The sequence below is a fragment of the Athene noctua genome, chromosome 6 (assembly GCF_965140245.1).
Source record: "Athene noctua chromosome 6, bAthNoc1.hap1.1, whole genome shotgun sequence".
Taxonomy (NCBI): domain Eukaryota; kingdom Metazoa; phylum Chordata; class Aves; order Strigiformes; family Strigidae; genus Athene; species Athene noctua.
In genome coordinates this window covers 20,173,055-20,198,537 of record NC_134042.1, presented here as the reverse complement: position 1 = coordinate 20,198,537, position 25,483 = coordinate 20,173,055, and the positions used below count along the sequence as shown (strand labels likewise).

General features: G+C 39.1%; 1 protein-coding gene across 1 annotated transcript; it reads right to left on the bottom strand.

The window, feature by feature from the left end:
• Positions 1–22,946: 22,946 nt before the first annotated feature.
• GJD2 (gap junction protein delta 2) lies at positions 22,947–25,461 on the bottom strand. Its single transcript, XM_074909816.1, has 2 exons — positions 25,283–25,461; positions 22,947–24,756 (listed from the first exon to the last, which is right to left on the bottom strand). Exons 1-2 carry the CDS (start codon positions 25,351–25,353, stop codon positions 23,913–23,915), a joined length of 915 nt encoding a protein of 304 aa, XP_074765917.1. The 5' UTR covers positions 25,354–25,461; the 3' UTR covers positions 22,947–23,912.
• Positions 25,462–25,483: the final 22 nt, after the last annotated feature.

Here is a 25,483-nt window from a genome sequence, read left to right as displayed (position 1 = left end):
AACACTCCCACCCAACTGGGTGTCATCTGCAAACTGACTGAGGGTGCACTCGATCCCCTCGTCTAGATCATCAATAAAGATGTTAAACAGGAGTGGCCCCAACACCGAGCCCTGGGGGACACCACTCGTTACCAGCCACTAACTGGAGTTAACTCCATTCACCACAACTCTTTGGGCCCAGCCACCCAGACAGTTTTTTACCCAGCGAAGCGTGTAACCATACAAGCCACAAGCATCCGGTTTTTCCAGGAGAATGCTGTGGGAAATGGTGTCAAAGACCTTACTAAAGTCGAGGTAAACAACATCCACAGCCTTTCCCTCATCCAATAAGCAGATCACCCTCTCGTAGAAGGAGATCAGGTTTGTCGAGCAGAACAAGTTACGTCCTGGATATCATGTACAAACAGGAATTCTAGAGATTTTCCACGTCTCTTTATGAAGAAAATAAAGGATGTAAACTAATGAGATTTTGAATTCTAGCATATTATATCCCATCTTTTTGCAAAAGGAGCCCTCTAAGGCTTTTTTAACTGCAGATCCGGGTTTCAAGTCCCTCTCATTCTTCAGTTCCACATCATTTTGACTGTAGCCACACACAATGTTCACATACCAACAGGTCATATTAAACAGAGCAGAAATTATTGTGCTCCTCACTTTTTGAGCTGCTCTGCAATGGGCAAGAAATTTTCTTTTGAGCAGCAGGCAAGTTGTTTCATAGATAGATACAGCGCACTGCATATCCTTATGAGGTTTTCTAGGTTTTATCCCAAAATCTACATAGATTGCACCTTCAACAGAGTGTTGCAAGCCAAAGGCAAGCAGCATCTCTTTTTCCTTGATGATTCCTGGTCAGTGTAATATGTATGAACAGCCCTTATCCAATCTTAGCAAGTTTCCTTCACTTGTTAATGAGGTACTCAAATCATAGTACATTTCACTAGAGCTTTGTCATTAATACCTTACTGTGAACCCAGGCAAGTTTCTACGGCACTCGTTTGAATGCTTTTACAGGTAGAGGTTCTTACACTATTACCTGGTCCAGAGTGCACATTGAAAAGCGTAGACAAGTGTTGAAAAGCATTGAAGGAAATAGAGGAAGTTCATATGTAATACCTTTGATGAACACTGTACACACACTACTTGACAGATCCTTAGACGATTTCATATTCAATCCTAGATGTAAATTAAATCTTTGCCATGAGTTCTCACCATTTAGAGATTGTCATTTATTGTTAATGAAATGAGCTTGCATTCCCTCACTGTCATTATTTTCTCAGCAAAATACAATGCTACTGGGATTCTTTGCATGGCATTCATGTTCAGACATCAGATGTCTCTAGGCAGGCTACCTAGAGAAAGTATCACATTAAAATATCAGTGTGATAAGTACTGGGAATAGTTTCAGTGCAAATGTCAGATACAATAGTTCTTAAACTATCAGTCTGTGCTTTTAAAAATGCAGCAAAATACATATCCTGCTGCTCCATTTTGGCTCTGACACTGCATATGCAAGGTCATTTCAGGTGATCTATATTTAGAGAAAGATCTTAGTCTCTTGAATACTATACTGAAAAAAACCACCCTGTATAATTGACTGCTACAGGGAGAGGATCCAGCTCATTATTTGAATTACACATCCATCTGTTTCAGCCAGAATGGTTTATAAAGAGGTTGCAAGCACTAGTTGAAAATGTCAAATAGCACATAAGATAATTTTAAACTATAGAAAAGATTTAATACACTCTTGCTTTTGTGAATCAGCAATTTTTTAAAGGAGGAAAAAAAAAAAAGTGTATTGTGTAATCCAGGGATTTTAAGAGGCTTATATCGTCCTCTTTTGGGCCCTGGACTATCCATTATGCTGAGCCTGGATTTTATGTATTCCTTGCCCCTCTGCTTTCTGATTAATTTACTGTATTTATTTTGGCCTCTCATGTTATTTCTCAGTGTGAAATACTAAAATAGAAATACTAAACTACAACTAATTCAGCAAATATATTAAAAATATATAACTTTTGTTATTTCCTTCCTCTAGAATATTCTGGAAAGGAAGAATGAAAATATCTCTCTCTACAGACTCTTGTATTTCATCAGCTTTCAATTTCTGCATGTTCTGGCTACTAAGAGATTAAGCAGATTTTGACTATGTGATTTTACACAATCTGTTAATGTGGCTCACATGCAGAAACACCTATTTTCTGTCTTCTTTTCCTTGTGCTTTGTATTAGTTGCTCTGAACTGAGGCCCCCAGTGTGCCTGCTGCTGAGGTGCAATCCATTGTCCCTTGTCTCCAATCATTCATGAAATCACAATTGGAAACTGATTTTCATGATCTGGAGTTTCTTATGATCTCAATAAGAATCATGAGTAGCAATTTTTTTTCTGCTTTATTCTTTATTATGTACATATCCTCTTTCAAATGTCTGGAAGCCACTGATAAGGGTGGGTAATTATTTTCGGCTGAGCTTTCAGGAAAGTTAATAAACCCAGAAATTCGAGATACCCTTCCCATATCTACAATTCAAACAGAGCTATTCAATTAATAAGGTAATTCTTCATATGTGAGACCATTAATTGCCAAGTGTTCTTCCCGTTCTGCTTCCATTATGATACTTGTGGTAGAATTTATCTTCCAGTCCAACTCATTAGAAAGGCTGTCTTAAAACAGGTTGAGAGATTACCTCTTCTTATAAGGACCGCTAAACCCATACCTCTGCACTTGCCCTGGGTATTTTTATCACAAAGAAGCAGAATTTCCCCAGACCTGCATTAGTGTACTCTTATTTGGGGACTATTTTGTGTCTTTTTGATAATGGATGAGATGGGAATTTCCCAGTAAATATGCACTCACTCACGTCATCAATTATTAACAATTCACAGATGCACCAGTTTATTTCTGTCCAGAATAATGGATCAAGATAACAATTAAGAATTTCTCTTTTTTTAATCTACAGGAGATGTAGAAAACCTAACCAAACAAATATGGCTGTCCTACCTTCATTCTTTGGCCCACTATGAGCACATTAACTCAATCATTAAGTATGGCATCCTTGTTGTTTATACTAGAGATGAAATGCAAGGATAGAGATTCTGTTGTCCTCAAAAACGAGGCCAGGAATTTCTTTTTTTTCCTCACTGCATTTCAGGCTTAGAATATTGCCAGGCTTAGAATATTGCTTCTGAGGGTTCAATTTAGATCATCTCAAAAAAGCAGCTCACTTGGGTAGGCAAGCAGCAGTCTCTCCCTGAGAGAGAAGGAAGATAGGAGGCTCCACAATGGAACACAGAAGAGTCAGACTGCCTCTCTGTGTCCCACTGGGCTGCTACTGACTATCAAGAAAGCAAAATGACTCAGTCTACTGACCAGCGCATGCCCTTTTTTTTGTTAATTATTTACATAACTTGCTTGAATAAGCAATGTTTTAAACCAGAGCCTTTAAAATGGCTCACAGAGAACTAACGTACATGATTCAGCAGGCCAGCGTTCTGGCCCACAAGTCCACCTGCCCCCAAGAAACCCCCAAGAAACAGCAAAGTTAGACCGACCATAAACTTTTTCTCAGCAAGATGGCAGGTTTCCCGATTGTCAGTATGCTGCAGCTGACAATGCCTATTCTCCCAGCAGTGGTGAAGGACAGAAAAATACTCGTGTCACTCCCTCTGCTTTTACATTAAACTGAAATGAGACTGGAATTTAAATAATTGCACTCAGCAGAACTATGCTTCAGACTGAACAGTCTTGATTTTAACAATAAAAATGTCATAACTGCTACAGACTATTCTGAAGGCTGGATTTGGAGGAATGTACAAAGACTGGAGGTGTTTGCATACTGAATTCCCGATATCCAATTTTACCTATTGAAATAAAGGAAAATGAAAGACTGCTGTTTCTTTTAAAGTCTGAATAAGGACAGAATTTTTGAATGCAACATATATTCCCCTATTCATTAAGTTCTGTACTGAACCAAACTATTGTGATTCATTTGTGAGTGGCACACCATTTATTTATTGCAAATGTTGGATGGTTATTCTTAGAAGCACATATATTGTTATAATATCTGGAACAGGTGCTGTCAACAAAACTGCTCAAGAAGTGTCAGTTCCTGAGAAGAGAAGGAAGAGGGAAAAACCTTCTGCAATATAGTTTTGTTTCTCATCAAATGTAAATTCAAACACTGGTGATAGAGAAGTGAAAATCAACTAGTCTGAGTAATATTTAAGGTTCTGAGAAATGCATACCTAAATCTGAGATTGTTTTCAGGCTTTTGATTTTCAGATTGAACATAAGAAAAATGTTGTTGCAAAGCAGTAATTGCTGTAAATATAACTGCTGAAAAAAATTCCATTTAACAAAACTGACAGATGAAATACACTGTGGCCTTTAGTTCCTATTAAACTTAATAAAACCAAATAAATATTCAAACTCAAAGACCACAATTATGCAAAGTATGTAGCCATACTCTTTTAGGAAATTAATTGTATTCAGGCTATCTTTTAAGTGTTGATTAACCTGAAGTAGTTGATAGCCTGGTGATTTTCCTTCAGAATTTTCCCACATTATTTTCAATGCCTGAAAACATTACATTATCTCAGCAAGTTTCATTAGAACACCCAAGACACTTTTATATGATAAAGGCAGCAGCTATCCTGGCCAAATATCTCTGTTAGGCCCTGTCAGGCTCTTCTGTGAGTATTCAAACTACAACACACTACCAGAGCACAAGATATCTGAATGGTGGTGGGAATACATGTTAAACACCAGTTGCATGAGGACATTCCACCAGTTTCCACCAGTTCCTCCAGGATGATCAACATGGCATCAGAACCACTACTGCCTTCTGTCCCTGAAGCCTTAGCTTCAGGCTCCTCAGCTGTTCACTTGAAAATGGGAGTCAGAGTCAAAATCAGTCCAGCGTGGATATCAGCCTGCTTACTCCTCTCATACTTCTGGTTACAGACTAATTAACCAGGCAATCCAATACACTGGTTCAGGTACAACAGAAGTGTATTTTTCCTTCACGCTTTATTCAGAAGAAATGTTTTACCCAATTTAACAGAAAAAAAAAAGAAAATACATATTTCAGGCAACTGTTGGCTATGAAAAATGTCAACTCTCATGATCACATGATTACAACCACCTTATTATATATGCCATAGAATTTGGATTTTCTAGGAAATTTAAAACAGGTACTCAATATTCTGTGGAACTGACCAGTTTGGAAATAAAAGATTCACAGAAGTGCTCTGAGTAGACAGTTGAGCTAGCTTGAGGTTAAAGGTGAAGGCTACCCATGTTAAAAACCCTGAGTAGCCCAAGAATAAAGTTAGGCTTATAGTCACTACAGTATTCCCTATTACCACATTGTGCACTGTAAACATAACCTCCCCAGTAATTCAAGCACAACTTTATTTATACATATGGTTCCATAAGATAACTCTGTTGAGTTACTGATGCATACAGATTTATGCAGATCCTGTGTTGGACTGGAACAATGGTGTTGTATATGTCAACCCTACTGAAAAACAAAAGATACTTTAGGTTGTTGGACTTCTTCCCTGACAGCTCCCTTAGGAGATAGTACAAAAGTATTTATTATTTATATATAAACCAACATGTCAACACATTTTTAGATAACTCTCAGTGTACTTTTTTCTGTCTAGCAAAAGAAACCACAGAATAAATTATATATGACATTTGCAGCTATTCTAAGAAAGTTGGTATTGCACAGCCAGCAATCTACAAATTAGATATAAAAAGCTGCATGGAAGTGATATTTTTTGGTATGCTGTTTCCTAACTATCTCATGCCACTATATGTATAAAATTCAGATTAGATCTACTCAACATAGCCTACTTCAGTCTGATAATATCTGTCCACTATGTGCACTTTCAGATTTCTGAGGTGGTGTGCCAGATGTTCAGAAGGTTGTATTTTCCTTCAAAACCCACAGGTATAGAGCAAACGCATTTTGCTGTGCATACCATCTGGTACCTGTTTTTTACTAGAAAACAGAGTTCAATCATTAAATCCCATCCTGCAGTATTTAAGTCAAATTAATTCATACAGATATAAGCATTTTTCTCCCTGTGGATTCTCCTGTCAGAATAATCTAGTTATTTTATGTGACAACAGATGAAGTCACTGGACCAGTTTCTACTCCAACATATAACACATAACCAATAGTCAAAAGGTTTGTACAGGTGTAAATGTTCACAGAATAATCAGATATAAACAATAGCTACATTTAATATTATAATTATATAATATACATGGTAAAGCATTGTCTTCTATTTTTCTATTTTTGTCCTCATATGATTGATTAGCAAATTAACTTTATATTAATATTAAAAATGTGCATCGATATTCTTCACCTTTTTTCCTGCAATACAGGTCTAACAACATTTCTTCTCTGATACTAGTCAAAATTCAAACAAATTAAACTTTTATCTAGTGCTCTGGACAGTTTTCATAAACAAAGTTTTTTTTCAAAGAAATTATTGCAAGAACTGTCTCTTCTTCCCTGTTAATCTTCGTGAATTATTTTTGCATCTTTCATCAAATCCTAGTTTAATATAATCCCGTGGTTATTTTTGAGCAAGACCACCTAATCTGAAACACTTGTAATGTTCTAATACCATTCATGTATCTTTCACAAGCAGGCACAATTAGTTGTCAAAAAATAAAGTATAAAAAATCAGTTAAATTAATGACTTGAACAGCAGTATTAAACGGCATGTACTTGAGAGACCACAACAGAGGTGAGAGTTACACTGTAAACAAATAAGGATGATTACACAGACTCAATAGAATTGTTAGAGTTAGCAAATATTACTATAATAGAAGATACTCTGTCAGGACGTCTGCTATGAATTTATATACTTGTGTCACGTAGACAAGCCAGAAATATTTGCTTCACAGGTATAGAGTGGAAATGCAGTAGCACTAATCGTACAGCTGTGTTTGTGTGCGACATCCACTAATCAAGAAGGTGACAAAAAGTGGTAATTATTCGACACTGTCTTTGCTAAGTCTCAAACCATCATAGCAAAGCTGGCCATTGAATCATAATTCATATCATAGAATCATAGAAAACCGTGTTGGAAGGGACCTCAAGGTTCATCTGGTCCAAACTTTCTTGGTAAAAGCAGTCTAGACAAGATGGTCCAGCACCCTGTCCAGCTGAATCTTAAAAGTATCCAATGTTGGGGAATCTACCACTTCCCTGGGGGAATAATTCCAATGACCGATTGTTATTGTGAAAAACTTTCCTATTTTGTCCAATTGGAATCTCCCCAGGAGTAGTTTGTACCTATTATCCCTCAACTTTTCCACGTGATTCCTTGTAAAAAATCTCCATCTTCTTTGTAGCCAGCCTTCAAATACTGGAACATGGTGATGAGGTCTCCCCAAAGCCTTCTCTTCTCAAGGCTGAACAAACCCAGTTCTCTCAGCCTTTCCTCATATGACAGGCTTCCCAGTCCCTTGATCATCTCTGTGACCCTCCTCTGGACACGCTCTAGTCTATCCACATCTTTTTTGTATAGCGGGGACCAAAACTGAACACAGGGGTGGCCTGACAAGTACTGAGTAGAGTGGAATAACAACTTCTGTATCTCTGCTGGTGATGTCCTTGTTGATGCAACCCAGCACCCTGTCAGCTTTCTCTACCGCCGCACACAACATTCACTCATATTGAGCTTGAAATTGAAATTAACCTTGCACTAAGGGACCATTCAACAATCACTTTCAATTAAGGGAAAGAATAAATAAGAACAGATCAGGTACAAGGTTTACATTTTCTAAGGCAAATTGGTAAGTTAAGCAAACTGGTCAATGGAATGACTTAGACCAAAGAGGGTTTTTCACCAGTGGAAAAATTCTGAAATTTCTTTCAAGCAGATTTGGAAAAAGTAACTGGAATTTGCATCCCAAGCAAATAGAAAAAACTTTTTAGGAAATATTCTGTATTCAGTTGAATGAATAGTCACTTTGAAAAATTAAAACTGGTTTTCACACTTATTAAAAATTAAAAGTTGATTGCAGTTTTCACAATAAATCAGTACAAGTTCCAATGCACGTACATTTTTTGTGGAAATAAAGATAACAAGGTCAAGGCTACAGTCCATTCCTCACTAAGATGAAAACTTTATTTGGTGGTTAAAAAAAGTGGACCTGCGAAACTGGTAAATGGTAATCCACCCAAATAATTTTGCAGAAGCTAGAAGGCTGCAATTAGAGGAATATCTCACTTTTCCCCCGATATCAAGCTCTCATCAGGTGTCACTGCACATGGAGAATATTTTTGGAATCCACAGTTCTTTCACCTTCAAGATTTTGCATAATGAAATTCACTTCTATTCATCTGTTTTTGCTTAGGAAAGCTGATGAATTACACATTACTGTCTTATAAGCATCCTTCGATTGGATTTAAAGGATTAGAGCCAATTAATGAACTGAAATTCTAAATGTTTATTCTTCTCCAGGGTTTTAGATAGTGGTTAGACCCTCCAGACATGTAAACTGGCATAATTCTGACAGAGTTCTGGGTCCTAAATCGTAACAACTTCAACAGCACCAAGTGCTGGCTCCATGCAGAACTGACATAGGAAATGTCACAAATTCCATCATGTGGGAAAAACATTAAAAGTTACATGCTTTTCCTGGAATTTAACATATCCTTTCCCAACCCAAAGTTTCTGCTAACCTGTGTGCTGATAGCAGGACTTCCAGGTGGCTGTCAGGCTTTGAACTGTGTGCAGTCTCTGACCTGAGTTGAGCTGACAGTCCTCCACTGCGGCTAACACTACACAAGAAGCCTCTCTCCGTTACCATTTCACAGATGCACAGGCTCAATTCACTCTTAGATCTTGCTCTATTTTTCCAGGGTATTTGTACAGTAATAAACACCACTGTAGGCATAAGGGTGAATCTCAAAATTGAGAGAATTGCCACTATTTCGTTTCAGTTTACTCCTTTTCCTTCAGACAGAGGGTGGGGAAAGGATGTGTGAAATCTGTTTAACTACAGCCTTTTAACTTGAGTAAACTAATTCACAGCGACAGTTTATAACAGTTTAACTTGATAAACAGCATTAGTGAAGCTGTTGGACTAGTTAGCTAAAAATGTCTCAAACAGTTTTCAGCTGCTCAGAAACACCAAGGGTAGTCTTTTGGTCACTGTGCTTCATTACAAGGATGACAGGTAGGAGAAGACTTTGAACTACATTGACATGATTTAGCAATGATTGATTTAGTAACGCTGTGATTTAATAAGGTAGCTCATGTATGAGCTACAAAAGTGAACAATAATGAACCTGGTTGAGTTACTTATGTGACTAAATATGTGATATGCAATCTATGGGATATATCAGCTAACAAATTCAAATAGATGCTTGAATAGCTTCTTAATAATTAAGAACAAGGGTTCACCCAGCATTAAGAGCAGAACACCAGAAATCAGAGTGAGATACTAACCTTTAAGTTAGCTACTAGGCTTTTAGTTTTGCTGTTTTATTCTAGACTCTGACAATTAAAACTGACAATAAAACTCCTTTTAAACATCTTTATTGATGATCTGGAGGAGGGGATTGAGTGCACCCTCAGTCAGTTTGCACATGACACCCAGTTGGGTGGGAGTGTTGATCTGCTCGAGGGTAGGGAGGCTCTGCAGAGAGACCTGGACAGGCTGGAGCCATGGGCTGAGCCCAACTGGAGGAGTTTCAATAAGGCCAAATGCCGGGGGCTGCCCTTGGGCCACAACAACCCCCAGCAGCGCTACAGGCTTGGGGAGGTGTGGCTGGAGAGCTGCCAGTCAGAGAGGGACCTGGGGGTATTGGTTGACAGCCGGCTGAACAGGAGCCAGCAGTGTGCCCAGGTGGCCAAGAAGGCCAATGGCATCCTGGCTTGTGTCAGCAATAGCGTGGCCAGCAGGGACAGGGAAGGGATCTGACCCCTGTACTCGGCACTGGTGAGGCCGCCCCTCGATTCCTGTGTTCAGTTTTGGGCCCCTCACTCCAAAAAGGACATTGAATGACTCGAGCGTGTCCAGAGAAGGGCAACGGAGCTGGTGCAGGGTCTGGAGCACAGGTCGTATGAGGAGCAGCTGAGGGAACTGGGAGTGTTTAGTCTGGAGAAGAGGAGGCTGAGGGGAGACCTCATCGCCCTCTACAGCTTCCTGAAAGGAGGTTGCAGAGAGCTGGGGATGAGTCTCTTGAACCAAGTAACAAGCGATAGGACAAGAGGGAATGGCCTCAAGTTGCACCAGGAAAGGTTTAGACTAGATGTCAGGAAGTATTTCTTTCCAAAATGGGTTGTTGGGCGTTGGAATGGGCTGCCCAGGGCGGTGGTGGAGTCCCCATCCCTGGAGGTGTTTAAGAGTCAGGTTGACATAGTGCTGAGGGATATGGTGTAGTTGGGAACTGTCAGTGTTAGGTTAATCGTTGGACTAGATGATCTTCCATGTCTTTTCCAACCTACATGATTCTGTGATTCTGTGATATTTTGCTGATGTTTAACTGTGTAAGTTATCTTTGCTAGCTTCTGTCTGACCTGTCATCCACAGACTGCTACTTGATATCAAAAGATAGTCCATGAAAAAAAGCTGTATTTAAAAAAAAAATAAGTAACCACAGTACCATACATTCAATGAAGGAAACAGAGAGAATAAGCCATACAGAAACAAAATTTGTTACAATAAAGGAACATCCACATTTGAACTAATTGTTATTTTATTTTCCATTCAATATATTTTTCATAAAATATATTCAGTTGAGACCTCTTGGTTTATCACAGGCTTTTAATAACAAAAAAAAAGGGCTTTTCTTCACCACTTCCCCTTTTATGATAGAGTAGCTCCATCAAAATCTAAAGGTTCATAGAAAATCCACAGATCACAGAAGATACATTCCCCAAATTCCCTGCAGTGGAGTATAATGAAACTTGAGTTTCTTTAAATCAAGGCCACTGAGCTTCAGGCGTATGGCACTCAGCAGACATTAACAGTGCAGTGTGAGTTCCCTGACCCCTTGGCCATGCTCGTAATAGCATTTGAGCATACCTGTGCAACTGCAGCATGGAAATACTCCTTGCAGGGAGCAAGTGACAGTAAGGAATGGAAGGAGGAGATGGCTTTCAGAGATGTATACCTTTCCTCAGAGTACAGTCAGGTCAGTAAACTAACTGTAAATAAGAATAACTACTAAATTCAACACAAAATAACCCTTACATAAGATGATTGCATTTTCTCTCACCAAAATATTCTGCTGTTCCGTGGGGCTGAGCCACCCTTCTAAACAAGTGTTTCTGTCATTAGCTTTTAAAGTCACCTGTGTGAAGTCAAAATAAGCCCATGACTAAGCAGCTGTTGAAGAACAGTCCACATGGAAGGGAAGGTCTAAGATGTCCGCACAATGGACAGGATCTTTGACATTGTTTCCTTTTGTAAGGATTGAAAGGACAGCTTAAACACAGAGTGAGTCAATACAACCTCATATCTTCACAATACATATAAACATTTTGACGCGTATGTGTGTTTAATGGGCAACTAGCAAGCTGACCAAAAATGTGACCAGAATAAAAAAGACAGCTGTCATATTTATTTTGAAGTGTCATACAGTTCATATTGACATAAAGCTGCGACAATTGCACAACAGAATAAATTTAATCTGAATTATATTTCTGACATTGCCTAGTTGTAAAAACAGTGCCAGACTTGGTTCTCACTTGACATGGTGAAAATGAAATGAGTCTGCACAGTCTGCAAATCTTCATGGAGTTACTCCCTCTGTATGCTGGCAAAAGGTGTACCAACCACAGTAGAAAACTTATACTGCAAACATTTCTACACATTCTTTTTTCATTCAGTTGTTTATGTCCTCATATTTGTTCTGTGCATGCTGCACTTATTGCACTGCCTTTGCAAGAGGGCAGGCAGTGAGCTGCTGCCTGATTCACAGTAAACTCAGACCTGCCATCTGTAATAAAACAGTGCAAAATTATTCAAGGATAAGATTGCTGGGATTCTAAGCAATCTCATTTGAGAGGCATTTTATATGCTCTGAAATACTTTCTTCTGTACTTGTCAACAGCTGAAAAATAGGGACTGAGTTACAAGTGTAAGGGCTGAGATACAGTCTATCATTTGACCTAACCAGATTAATAAAATGAATGAAACCCAAACAAAAGCAGCAAGACAGGCCCATCTATTCCTTCATGTTTTTTAAATGGCGTAAATCAGATGGTCAAAAGTCTCAAGATTTTAAGTTTTGGGTACATAAAATCAATAACACAGTTGTCAATAAGAATAAAATCATGGAAACTACAGTAAGGATAAAAGTGTAATTTTTTTAATCTTTAAGATGAAAATTTAGATGCAAATAACCCTAAATGCTCAGAAACCCTGCTGTCTTTACAGAAGCCATGGAATTCTTCCTGTTGATTTGGCCAGAGAGATTAATGTCTCAATCCAGGAAAGCAATTTAGCACATGCCATTGAAGGACAAAGCTGCTTCGCTGACTGAGAATTGGATCTAAGGGTGCTGACAGGTACTGCAGCAGAACCAGCTGGGATGGTTTAAGAAGTCACTGGCCCCAGCTCTCAGTTCCTCTTCTCTGCAGGAGACTCATCAGGACTGAATTCCTTAACAAATGCGAAGCCAACTTTCACTCAAGTTACTGTAAAATACTTTCACTCAGTTGAGGAAAGAAACGGCAAAAGGTGATTGACTACCCTTGCAAAATAAGAGGAAAACCCTTCCATATTTGCACAGCTCAGCTTCTTCACAAAGCTTACCATGTTAGTTAAAAATCCTTTTTCAGCAATTTGGAATGAGTTTCAGGATCTCACATTGATACAGCTGAGGCAATTTTAGAGTTTGTTCTATCATGCATTTCTGATATAAGCTCTAACAGAAGAATGATAGTTTTTAAAAGCCACATCTATGTCTGATAAAAGATTTGTATGTTGTCAAAGCTCATCTGCATACCCACAAAAGAAGACAGATAATGGCAAGTGAGGGAGCCTGAATAATACCCTGCCCAGTTACTGCCACACCCATGACAGGAACCATCAGCCCATAAAAGGCCCACCTCCACAAGCCTAGAGGAGTACGAAAGCAAGGAGGAAACATAAATTAAGGACTCAAAATGGTTCTGTCTAGGTCTCTCCCAGGGTTGCCCCAGGAGAACCTCAACACCAGAGTCTGAGTGTTAAGCCCATCAAGATGAGCTAAACCTAGAACATTTTTCAATGGTTTTGACCCAGCTAGGGGCCAGGGGTGGGGGCTTGCCTAGGGATACAGGACATATTATGGGATGTAGGGGAAGTGCATTTCAAGATTTATTCTGGGATGTTTAGGGGACAAACCAAAGGTGGGGAAAGGGAGGGATCTACACAATTTGGAGAGCAACAAGTGTGGGGATAAGGGGAGCTGAAGAGGCCAGAGTCGGGTATAGTTTGCTCATTGGTATGCTTGTCTGGCCATACCCTGTACCCGGCCAGCTCAATCTGTCCTATCTTCTCTTTAAGTTCCCCTCTAACTCTTTCCTGGGTGAGGGACTCTACTGAATGTGTCTGTACAAGACTCTGGGTGACATCAGCTGGAGTCAGACCACGGGTTGGGGGCTCCCGTGCCTGGGTGGTGGTAACTGGAGAGACCTGAGGGAGTGAAACCCAGTGCCAGCCACAGGACTGGGATCAGGGCTTTGACTGGAGGGTGCCTGGGTGACTCTGTGCCTGAAGGTCAAGCCAGACTAGCTGGAGAGTGGCTGAAGTGGCTGAGGAGCTGGAGGGAAGAGGCAGGAGGGTATGTGTCTCTAAGGCCTAGATCACACCAGGAGCTGGCTATCGGAGGGGCCAGGGAGACCTAGCCTGCTGTCAGGTCCAGAGGTTTTTAGAGGTGACACCTGCCAGTGTGTGTTTGTCTCTAAGGACAGGACGATAGTGGTTTTGGCCACTGGGGATCAGGGCAGTCCTGGCCAGTTTTGGGTGTGTGTACATATGCATGTGTGTGTCAGTGTGAGTGCGGGTTCTGCACCAGCAACTGGAGAGGGGCTGCAGACCAGGGGGCTCGTATGTTCGTTTGACAGTAACTGGGGAGACTGGGATCTAGGGGCAGTTGCTGGGCACACTGAGTGTCTGAGCCCAACTGCTGGAGGAATCCAAGTTGTATATGTGTATATATATGTATTTTCACTAGTGCACCTCCATCCTGCATAGCCAGACAGGGGAGCAGTATGAGCCATATGAGTGCTCTGTGTGTCTGTCTGATCGGCATGGCCAGCTATGTGCTGATGTGATGTACAACTGTGTGCTCTGTGTGCATGTGCCTACTGGGAATACATGTTCGATCTCCCTACTGCTTGGACCCAGGGCATGGAGCTGCAGCAGCCTCACCCCTCTCAGGGCTATCAGATCCAGCAAAATATATGTTCATCTAACAGCATGTTAAATAGTTTTTAGTGAATATCTTAACTCACTCCCCCAATTCTTTAAAAATATTTAGTCTCTCCTGGCATTTGTTTAAAATTTTTCTTTACAAACTGTTTTAAAAAACAGTTCAAAGTATTTCTAGAGAGTATAGTCAACTATATATTTCTTGTCTGAAAGACTTTCTGAATTTTTCATTTGAGGATATTTATGTATTTAAGGAAGTTCATCTTCAGTGTTGAACTGTCCTGGAGCTCTGAGTATGCTGAGTGCCAGAAGAAGGTGTTAACAAGGGAACAATTGCATATTATGCTCATCAGAAGTAAAGAAGAAAGATTTTTTTTTATATGTAGTGTTTTATTTTAAAATTCAAGGGAACTTTTTAGAATATGTTGCCCTTATTATTTTAACTCTTCACTCTCATTTGCATGTGACCTTATGTTCTTTTTCAGATAAGTCTAAGGATTTCTAATTGACATTGACAGAAGTATCCTCACACTTTCTTAGGTAGAATTCTACTTGAAATATGCATTCATTCTGTAACGAGTCCGCATTTCTGGATGAATGATCCAACATAAGGAGTTCTGTTGTGTATATCTCTTAGGAACTGAGAAATTACAGCCTTAATCTTATAAAATAACTCTTGTGATTTTTAAACCCCTTTTTTGCACTATGGATTGAATGCATGAATTATAGAGAGTTGCCTTGGCCATGATATTGCAGGCAGCTGTCTTGCACAAGAAAAATGCTTGATGCTTTGCTGAAGAACCATGAAGCTGTCCTTGGACAAGGGAGAGCTACCAATTGCCAGGGTCTTTCCATTGTTAGGCCTATTACATTCACTGCAAAGGCACTGGCAAGCAGGACAGAACAACAGGTACAACCTCAGAGCTCGCCACAGCTGCTGGGTCCAGGGAACTGCTGCATATGAGAGGTGACAGCCGCCTCTGAGAAGTGAGGATGGGGTGAAGGCAAGGACAAGCAGTGATCACAGCTTTCCTTCCCCACTTCTCCTTAGCAGCAGAAAACTGGCAAAGCCAGCTCTTCCTGTTCTCTCTCTCCCTCTCCCCCGTGGTTTTGCTTATGCTGCTGAATAGACTGGAGCCAGTTTTATGTTTCTTTAGTTCCTGTGAGAATATGATCCACTCTCCTGGGATAAACTTTGAGAAAACACAGTTGCTTGAATGGGAGTTTTACCTCGGGGTGAGTAGTTGTATGGAGTGATGCTGGCCAAAAAAAAAAAAAAAAAAAAAAAAAAAAGAGGGTTTAAAGCTCTTTTTAACAGGTATGAAAACTATACAGTATCTTCAAGACAGGCTCTTGACCAATGGCCTCTCAGGTGCTAATTACATTTAAATATTTGCACACAGGTGTGCAGGAGCCTTAGGTAGCTGTCACAGCCCTATATTATCATTCATAGTCTTATAATAGAGTAGCAGGGAAAGTTTCTGAGCAGAAGACCTGTTTGACTGGAACTGACAGTCTAAACACAGTTCCATTTTTATATTTTCATTTATAGAAGCTCACATATTTGCTAAGGAGACACCACGGTCAGGGACCGTAGTATAGTCAGACCTCCTAACCATGCTATTGACATGATTCCTTTTTTCTCTTTTATTCAAAGCAGAAGGTCATTGAAAGAAATAGAAAAGGAATTCCCAGGCTTTTCAGTACTGAGAGGAATCAAATATCCAATGCTGCATAGCTCTTTGGCACAGTGTATCACTATAAACTCTGTAATACTGCAAAGTGTAAACTGCTATTCCAATGGTGTGCAGTTTAAATGTATCAAATTTGACACCTTTTCAATAAAATAGGCTAAATTTAGATAACCATATGCTCATGCTGACAAGTTAGCTTCTCCCTGACATGTGTTTTCATGAAAGAGTACAGGAGGGCCTCAAAGTTTAATTAAAGTGAATTAAAAATATTGTATTAATTTACAGTAGAAAGGTCAAGTTGTTGAGCAAACACAGGGATTAATATTTTCTACTTAATACACTAAGATTCAGCTGTACAACCTTCATTAATGTCAATAGGAGCCATGTTGCCAAATTCAAAAAACATACTAGAAATATTGTATCTGTATATGCTCTTACTGCAGTCTAATAAATATTGTACAACTGAAGCTCCTTCTCTCTTGGCTGCCAGCTAGGCAAAGTTGAAGATGCATGCAAAGCAGTCTTTTCTCAACAGAGATGTATTTATTACTTATACTTCAGTAATTTAATAAGGTGCGCCAATTTCATAGTTCTATTCCATTCTTTATATCATATTCAGGGATTTTTAAATAACCATTTGAGAAATTTCAAAATTAATGATTTGAAAACAAAAATCTCTCAGCAGTAACTACCACTACCTTTTTGTTAGTAAGACTGAGGCTAATACACAGTGATATCTATTTACTTATCTGGGATTAAACCATAAAGACTGATTTCATTTAGTATATGTAATTTATATGATCAGCATCACTCTAAAATTTGCTTACTTTTTTGATGTGTCCCACTAAGCATTGTAATTCTCTTGGTTGCACATACATTGTGGTCTTACTGATTCTAAAAGTAAGCTAAAATTTAAAAGATGCTCACTGCATAGCTGAAGGCAGAGAAAATCTTCAGTCTCCACTTACATACAAATGACGTGAATAAACGCAAGAGAAAATGTCTTAAAATGAAGTAACAATTAAAGCGATAAATAAAAATATTCTGGATGGGGTTTTTTTAACCAAATCCCATAATTCCAATGATATATAATTGTCTGCCTCATGCAGTTTTAGCAAAAAAAAAAACCTGCCTATATTTGCTGTCACACTTTAAGAATTACAATAATTTAAAAGATGTGCAGAATCTCAGTTAATTATGATAATTTAAAAAGAAAAACAGAAAAATTACACATCTTTGGAGACACAATCCAAATTATAACCAGAATATTAAACTGAGGAATACATCAAGAAAAAAGCAAAGAAGCTGTGAAAATAATGTAAAAATGTTAAATCTTTTTTAGAAATGTGTTTAGACCCCTTTTATAAGAAATATGAAGTGTTTCACTTTGGGGAAATTACTACAAATATCTAGCAGATACAACTTCTTTTTTTCCTTGCTCTTACAAATTATATTCCCACTTGTATGTGAGAAAGTGGTGGTAAAGAGTTGATTGCATTACCTGTATATATATATATATGTAAATTAAATATTGCTCAAATACACTCGCTTGTGGGCATTTAACAATGGCAGACGTGGACTGTCCCTCTGAGAAGCTGTACATACACAGAATTACACACATTCTTACACAAAGGACAAAGTTCCTATGGATGTTATCTTTCTTCAGAACACCTGAATCTCTAATGCATCACATGAAGTGCAGGAGTGAAAGCCCCTTTATATTTAAGTCCTTCTGACCACACATTCATAATGCATGTTTATCACAAGTCATCCTTTAACATGAAGCTTTAGGTCTGATAGCTCCATCTAAGTCTGTCAAGTACCATCTGCTTTTGATGGGTAATTTTCTGATGGTAAAATAGTTTTCATTCCAGACCAGTGATGAAGAATGTGGTGCATTTCAAAAAACCTCCAGATATGTCAAATTCACTAAAGCTAAGGGGGAAGCTAGGGACGTTAGGATTCGTGATGGCTTTGGACAGAGTAATGTACCATTTAGATTCTTCAAAGAAAAGCTGGAAAATATTTGTAAATAATTTATAGAATTGTTTTGCTTACAAAACAGATAATTAAAGGAATCTTGTACATTTGTTTATTAATGTGTTCTGAACATGTTTCTCTCCCTAAACCGCATAAGTCCATAGTTCACCTGTTTTTCCTTAGTAGCTACAAATCCCAATTTTTCCCAGTTCTGCTGCTATATACATTCCTTAATCTTATCTCCTCACAACTGTAATTCTAATATCTTATAAAATCATTGATCAATGTTAAGTAAAAAAAAAAACCAACAGCAACAAAAAAAAAAAAAGCCCACGAAGAAACAACTTATAGATTTGACAAATAAAGCTTGTCACTGAAAAGGAAACCATCTCTGCCAGAGGCAATACTGCTTTGCTGGTGCAAATAATTATTTACTTTACTGCTCCTCTAAAAAAATATTTTGTTAACAGATTTAAAATATAAGATTAACTGTCAATAACACTTTTCGAAAATAGACACTGAGTCAATTTCAATCGGTAATCCTTTGACCTTTCTCTGGGAAAAAAATATGAAAACATTGATCATGACTGAGTCAAAAACTTTATATAATGTTTCAGAAATGAAAGTTACATTTAATTATGTACCATGAAATATATAGGGAAATCATATGGAGCAAATGCTTCTTTCAATAAGAGAAACTAAAAGTCCAGAATTGTTTAATCACTTTAGGATGTATTAATTATTCTCCAGATACTGATAACCTCTTTCTGTCCTTTCTAGCCACACCACATACACACAAAGAGATAGATTAGTAGAAAATTACCTTACTTTCACATTCTGTTGCATACAAGAGAGATTCTCACTTTGCAGGAAAATCAGAGCGTCATTGTATATGTGGGTTTCCACAAGCTAAAGATCTGATTTATCCTGTATTTCAGCCACCACCAAGAAAAAAAAAAAAAAAAAAAAAGATATATTTTAATTCAATGAAGGCAAGCCTCTTTTTATCTATAGCTTAGATACACACCTGATCAGTTAAACTTGCTAAAGCAGCTAGTGTAGACCATAGCCCCAGAATTTCACAAGAGAAGGGTGATTGTTGGGTTTTTTGCAAGTTAAATATCTGGTCAGGTCATTGCACATAGTTGTAAGAATACATGCCTATTTATTACTTGCACAGTTTTTAACTGTCTTTTGGATGCATGACGACTTCTGAATCCATCTCTGAAATTCAATCTGTAACGCAGTAATATAATTTAGGTAAAAATCTTTTAATGATTTTGCATATATTTAGAGATACTTATATTCACACGTATATGTATAATTTATTGTTAATACAGTGCTATGGAATTCTACATATCTGCACTTATTTCACGGGCTGCTGACTCCTGAATGACTTCTTTAGTACCTTTTAGTAGACATAGCATGAAGTACATCCTAGTGCAATTTTTATTCACAGAGATATTATCAGAGTTTCATTGAGAGGATGGTGGAGTTTAGAATCTGGTATTAGTAGTGGATACCAACATAGTATATTTTCTGAAAGCTTACATAAGAGAATTTCTGGAAAAAGTATTCCAAAATGTCCAGGGATGGGTGTGCAATACAGAAATAGTGTCATCTCTCCTGTTAATCTCATGAAATAATGGAACTGAGTTTTCCCCCGGCTGGGAATTGACTTGGACTCACAGAAAAAAGAAGTCTTGCCATTGAATTCATGAAAAACAAGACCAGACTCTAAATGAGGAAAATCTATGCTTGTTTCACCTCATATGTCTCAATTTTTAAATTCCTCTTCCTACACTTGTACACCAAACAAAAACCTCTGACCTGTTTTGCTCAAAGAATAAGGCGGAACATTTATATTAAAAAGAAAAAAAAAAAATAAAGCCAGAAGGATGCAGGGACAATGTCCATTTGGTCCATCCTCTGGCCCTACAAGAAATGTATTCTTTTAGATGTGGATGAAAATACTTCTTCCTCACACTGAACCTTAACATTTCATGTACATCTTTTCCTATGGTTCTACATAGCAGCAGCTCTGTCCTACCCTATTAGATATAATGCAGGACAAGCACTGAGACCACTTTGGAGTTTCTGAGTGTTTCTGACTTCTCTATATAATATAAATTAAATCCATTTCACCACTTCTGTGATTCATTCATCTCAGCTATCTCTTTGCTCTTCAGATTTCCCTTAAGAAAGATAAAAACCCTTATATTTCTTCAAAGTCAGTGGTCTCTAAGACTGAACTATTTATGGGAACAGTGTATTCAGCTACCCGATATAGCTAGTTTCCATTATTTTTAAAAAATCCTATTTTGAAAAACCACTTTTTATAGAATCTCATTGCAATTTACACATACCTAGTGAAATTGTTCAAATCCACTATGTAAATAGTTTTTGAAATTCACACAGGTTTGAGAAGCACAAGATCAAACCTATGTAAAAATGAAATAGTATCATTATTTTATGTAAACTTTAAAATTCCACAGAACAAATAGTGAATTAAATTCTATTACAGTTTTCCATAAGAGCTTACTGAACATAATTTTTATGTTTGTGTGTATGATGACATACAGTGTTGTCAACAAGTACAAAACAGGGTATACAATGAATAAAACAAATGTGAACTCAATTTTCATATTTAATGTCTGATTCTTCCATAGCTGTCAATCACAAGACTAATTTATTTCACTGAGGCAGGAGCAACACCTATGTGGCCAGTAATGTGCCCTTCAGCTTCATGTTCACTCAGTTCTGTTCAGTTAACACACTTTTCAACTGCTGTGACAATTTTAAAGCACGTTTTCTGTAAATAAATAGTGAGCTTTCATGCAAACAGTCTTTTAGCATTAATCATATGACTCTCACCTGATACATTGACAAAAAAAGAGTTTGCAATATTTCTCTTGTCCATAACAAATAAGTAGCTGGTAAGAAATGAAAAGGAACAACTGAAAGGAAGATTAGAACAACAGATCTCCTGGAACCCTTTCATTTCTCTTCTGAAATGTGAAAAGTCATATTCTATTTAGTGTAATTATGGAGGATGGCATTTCTGTTGATCAAAATACAAGTCTTTGTCTACTTTATCACGCTCCTGTTGCATAAATTAACATTTGCATTTCCTGATATATTTCTCTTAGGAAAATTATCTGAAGAATCCCAACTTCCTGGAGCACAAAACGTGCAACTGCATCAAAATAATGTAATGAACTGAGTCATTGGCATTGACTATTATAAACAAATACTTTCTTGGTCTTACCTAAAGAATTTGAAGGTATTAAAATCTTACAGCTTTCAAATCATGCACTTCAGTAGAGTTTGACCGAACACTGATATGCAGCCACTGGAAATAACTTGCATTAGGACTTCTGCATAACAGGAAATTATGCTGAACCTGAACCAAAGCCCAGTGAATTCAGGATGAGGTTTTTTCCTTCTACTTTAATTGGCTCTGGATCAAGCCCTTTGCACACAACATCCCATTTCTTCAACATTAAAGCAGCGCTTATGACTGTCAAACAACATTTTTTCCTTTCGATATCTATTCAAAGGATTTTGAAAACCATCCCAAGACTCTGTAAAATGAAACTCAGACTTAGATTTCTGTGTCAAATAATAATCTTCAGAAGCTTGTTATATCGCAGATGGAGATTTTAGCTGCCATGTTGTCCTTCTAAAAATAACGCGGTTTCCAGTGAGCATGCAGTAAACTAGCAATATCAGTGTGCATTTATATCTCAAAGAATCATTTGAGAAATCCATCTTTATAGGTTTCTATAATCAAGTCAGAAAAACTGTTCATTTTATACATAAGGAAAAATATTTTTAAAATATTTGAACACATGACACATCTCAAAGTCCTTTTATGTTTCAAAGTGGAAGAAAAGAAGACCACAGATGAAAGTGATAATGAATAGACTAAGAATTAACTGGCATCTTTTTTGTGACAACGCTGACAAACCATAAGAATGGAACGTTAAGGTATTTACTGTAAGCCAAGAAGAAAAGATTTATATACATTATCTCCAAGCCAAAACTCAATAAAATCAGTTTTCGGGCTTGAAATAAAATACAACCAAGAGGTCACTTGTGACTCTGAGCCCCTGTCGCCTTCTTATGTTGTAAAGTATCCCTACAATTTCCAGCACCATTTTGGCCCCTCTTCGTTAAAGGGCAGATACTATTTAATTATGAATGCGCTTGTATAATTTTTTAGTCCTGATCCAACTCCTACTGTTTCCAGTGGAATATTTTCTGTTTAATTCAGTGAGAATAAGAGAAAAGGTCCTTAAATAAAACTTAGTATCCTGTATTAAAATGGTTGCTGTTAAGATTTATTTGTGACTGCCCCAGTGGCTTATCAGTAAGTTGATGGGACATGGACAGTGTATTTCTTGAACTGGCTGTAAGGCAGAAAAGCTGAGGTTATTTGGATTCCCTACGAAAAGCTGCAATTGTTTCATTTATAGGTAAATATATTCTGGCTGTTCCCAAAGTGACCTTGGCGGCCAACTGTGTTGCCCTTAGTGTCAGCAGAAAGCAAGCTGTTGGTGTCAGTGGGCTTTGGATCAGGCTTTAATGACAGAGAAATCTTGCTTAAGGAGGAAAACAGACATAATGAGTAGTCCTGATTTCCCAGGTTTTGTCACTTGGAGTTTAGAATATCAAGAAGACACTTTAAACCCTGAAGAATAATTGTTGTAAGTCAATTATTTTGACCCTGTACATTTCTACAGTTGTATACAATAATAAAGAAGAACAAATCTCTCTGTCTTACAAAAAAAAAGGCAAGTACTTTATTTATCAATAGAGATTTTAGCTGCTTTTTACACCATAGCAATGACTAAACAAATAGCATAAAACAAACAGAGGAGAGTATAAAATCACTTTATTCCAGCTGGTATCCCAAGACAACCTTTTGACTAAGTACAGAGTTAGATGTTTCAAGTATGGCACTTATATAAATAAGAGCAGAGAGAAGGTGATATATTCACAGTTAAAAGCAATGAACTCTGTTCCTTTGGTATGTGTGTCATCATAGTTGACTGTAGGTAAATACATAACTTGGCTGGCATGAACCAACTCCATTTTATTCATGCACATACTAGGGAATGAACTGAAATGTACTGATATATTTTGCAGATCACAACTAATGTAAGATGATTAAGGTCTCTGGTGTGTGTGTGTGTGTGGACAGGCAAACAAAAAAAATAAAATATATTCAGCATTTATTGTTTAGCGCAACTAATTGATGCACAAACTATGATAGAAAATAGCTAGTAATACACACCAGGAATAAACTCTGTGATTTAGACAAGCGAAATAATATAAGACATCTGTGAGATAGATGAACGCAGATATCCTGAATGAGCTGTGGTCAGGTTCCTTACAGTGCAATTACCCTCCTTTTAAAACATGCTTACAACTGCACATTGCAACATTTTCCCCCACCCCGTCCCACCCCGTATAGAGTATCCTTGCAGATTTTTAATATGAACATTCTACATGTTTACAACAATTAGTCAGACAATCCAAACTGTAAACTTATCCTAATGATGACCAAAAAGCCGCTCCACCGACAGATAACACCCGATCATTAGAAAGAAAAGTAGGAATAGTAGTAGCTGTGCTGTAAGGCTAGATCAAGCATGGTTTTATAGCTGTTTTTTCAGTCTTTTACATAGCACTGCATTTTGCAGCTAGTTCAGTAAGTGCAGATCCAATACCTTAATGGCTTTCTTGGTGGTTTGATAAAATGCTTGCCTAAGCAATGTACCTTTCTCTAATGGTATCTGGGTCTGTTCCACCTGGCACAGTGTTTCAGTTCTGTCACAGCCTCACACATAAGCTGAGTCACTTGACTGAGTCCTGCCAAAGTTAGGCATGCTCATTCTTGGCAGGTCCTTATTTCTGATTTCATATATGGATTTCCTTTTTGCCTGTACTCCTCTCACTGCCATTTTGATCTTTCTCCAGCCCAAGTGGTTCAGTTCTGCCAAATTGAGCACCACACAAATCCCACTGACAGCAAACATGAATACCAAGAATACAGTCTTCTCAGTGGGTCTAGAGACATAGCACTCTACTTCTTTAATGCAAGGGTATCTGTCACATTCGTACATGGAGGGGACATTGAATCCATACAGAAAATACTGTCCCACTAAGAATCCAATCTCTAGGGCATTTCGAAAGACCACTTGGATGATATAAAATCGAGAAATGCCTTCTTGCCTCCTCATCTTTGACTTTGTAGTTCTGATAGCAGGGTTGGGGATTTCTTTCACTTCTAGGCAGTCTGGTTCTGCCTCTTTGGTGGAGTTCTCTGTGTTCTGCAGCACCCCATTGACAATCGTGTTCTTGATTTTCTTACCATCCTCACGCTTCATTGAATCCTGGTCCCTCTCCAAGGTGAGGAAGACAGTGGAGTACCTCCGTTCCCTCTGCTTAGCAGACTGGTGGACGGAGTACGTTATGAAGCAAAGGCTGGGGGTGCACACCATGATGATCTGGAACACCCAGTACCTTATATGAGAAATGGGGAAAGCCTGATCGTAACAAGCCTGGTTGCAGCCTGGCTGCAGCGTGTTACAGACAAACATCGTTTGCTCATCATCGTACACCGTCTCCCCTACAATGGCCACGATGAGTATCCTGAAGATCACCACCACGGTCAGCAGGATCCTGGAACAGAGGAGCCCGTCAGAGCGCGCCGCCGCCGCGCGCCCGGGCGCTGTCCAGTGCTGACCGGGCCCCCGCGCCGCGCGCCCCAGCCCCGCGCCCGCGCAGCAGGCGCGCAGCCTGCGCGGCATCGCCTCAGCCCCGCCAAGCCGTCGCGCTCAAAAGTGCCGGGCGGCGGCCAGCGCTCTCCCCGCCCCCCCCCCCCGCCCTGTGGAGAGAAAGAGAAACCTGCCGCACGGGCCGCCGGGGACACCCAGGTACGGGGGGCGCCGGCCCGCGATACCCCCGGCCGCGGGACCCCGGTGTCCGCGGGGTGTCCCCCCCCGGCGGCCGCCCGCTGCCCCCCCCCGTGGCTGCTCGGGGACAAGGACGGCGGCGCCCGCGGCGCCCCGCGCCTCACCCCCCCCCCCGCTCCCCCCGCACGCAGCCGAGGCGCACACCGCAAGAGCCCCGCGCGGAGGGACCCCCGCACGGCCCGGCACAGCAGGGGATCCCCCCGTGCCCCCCGGGGCTCCCCGGCAGCCCTTACCTCCCTATCATAGTAGAATGCTGCTGCACGGCCGCTTCCAGTAGCCGCTCTAGAATAGTCCATTCCCCCATCGCTGTTCATCCGGAGACAAAGACTTTGGCAGGCGGAGAGGATCTCTTCACTTCTTCCTTCCTTTCTTCCGCCCCCTTTCTTTTTTTTTTTTCTTTTTTTTTTTTTTTTTTTTTTCGCGGGGGGTGATAA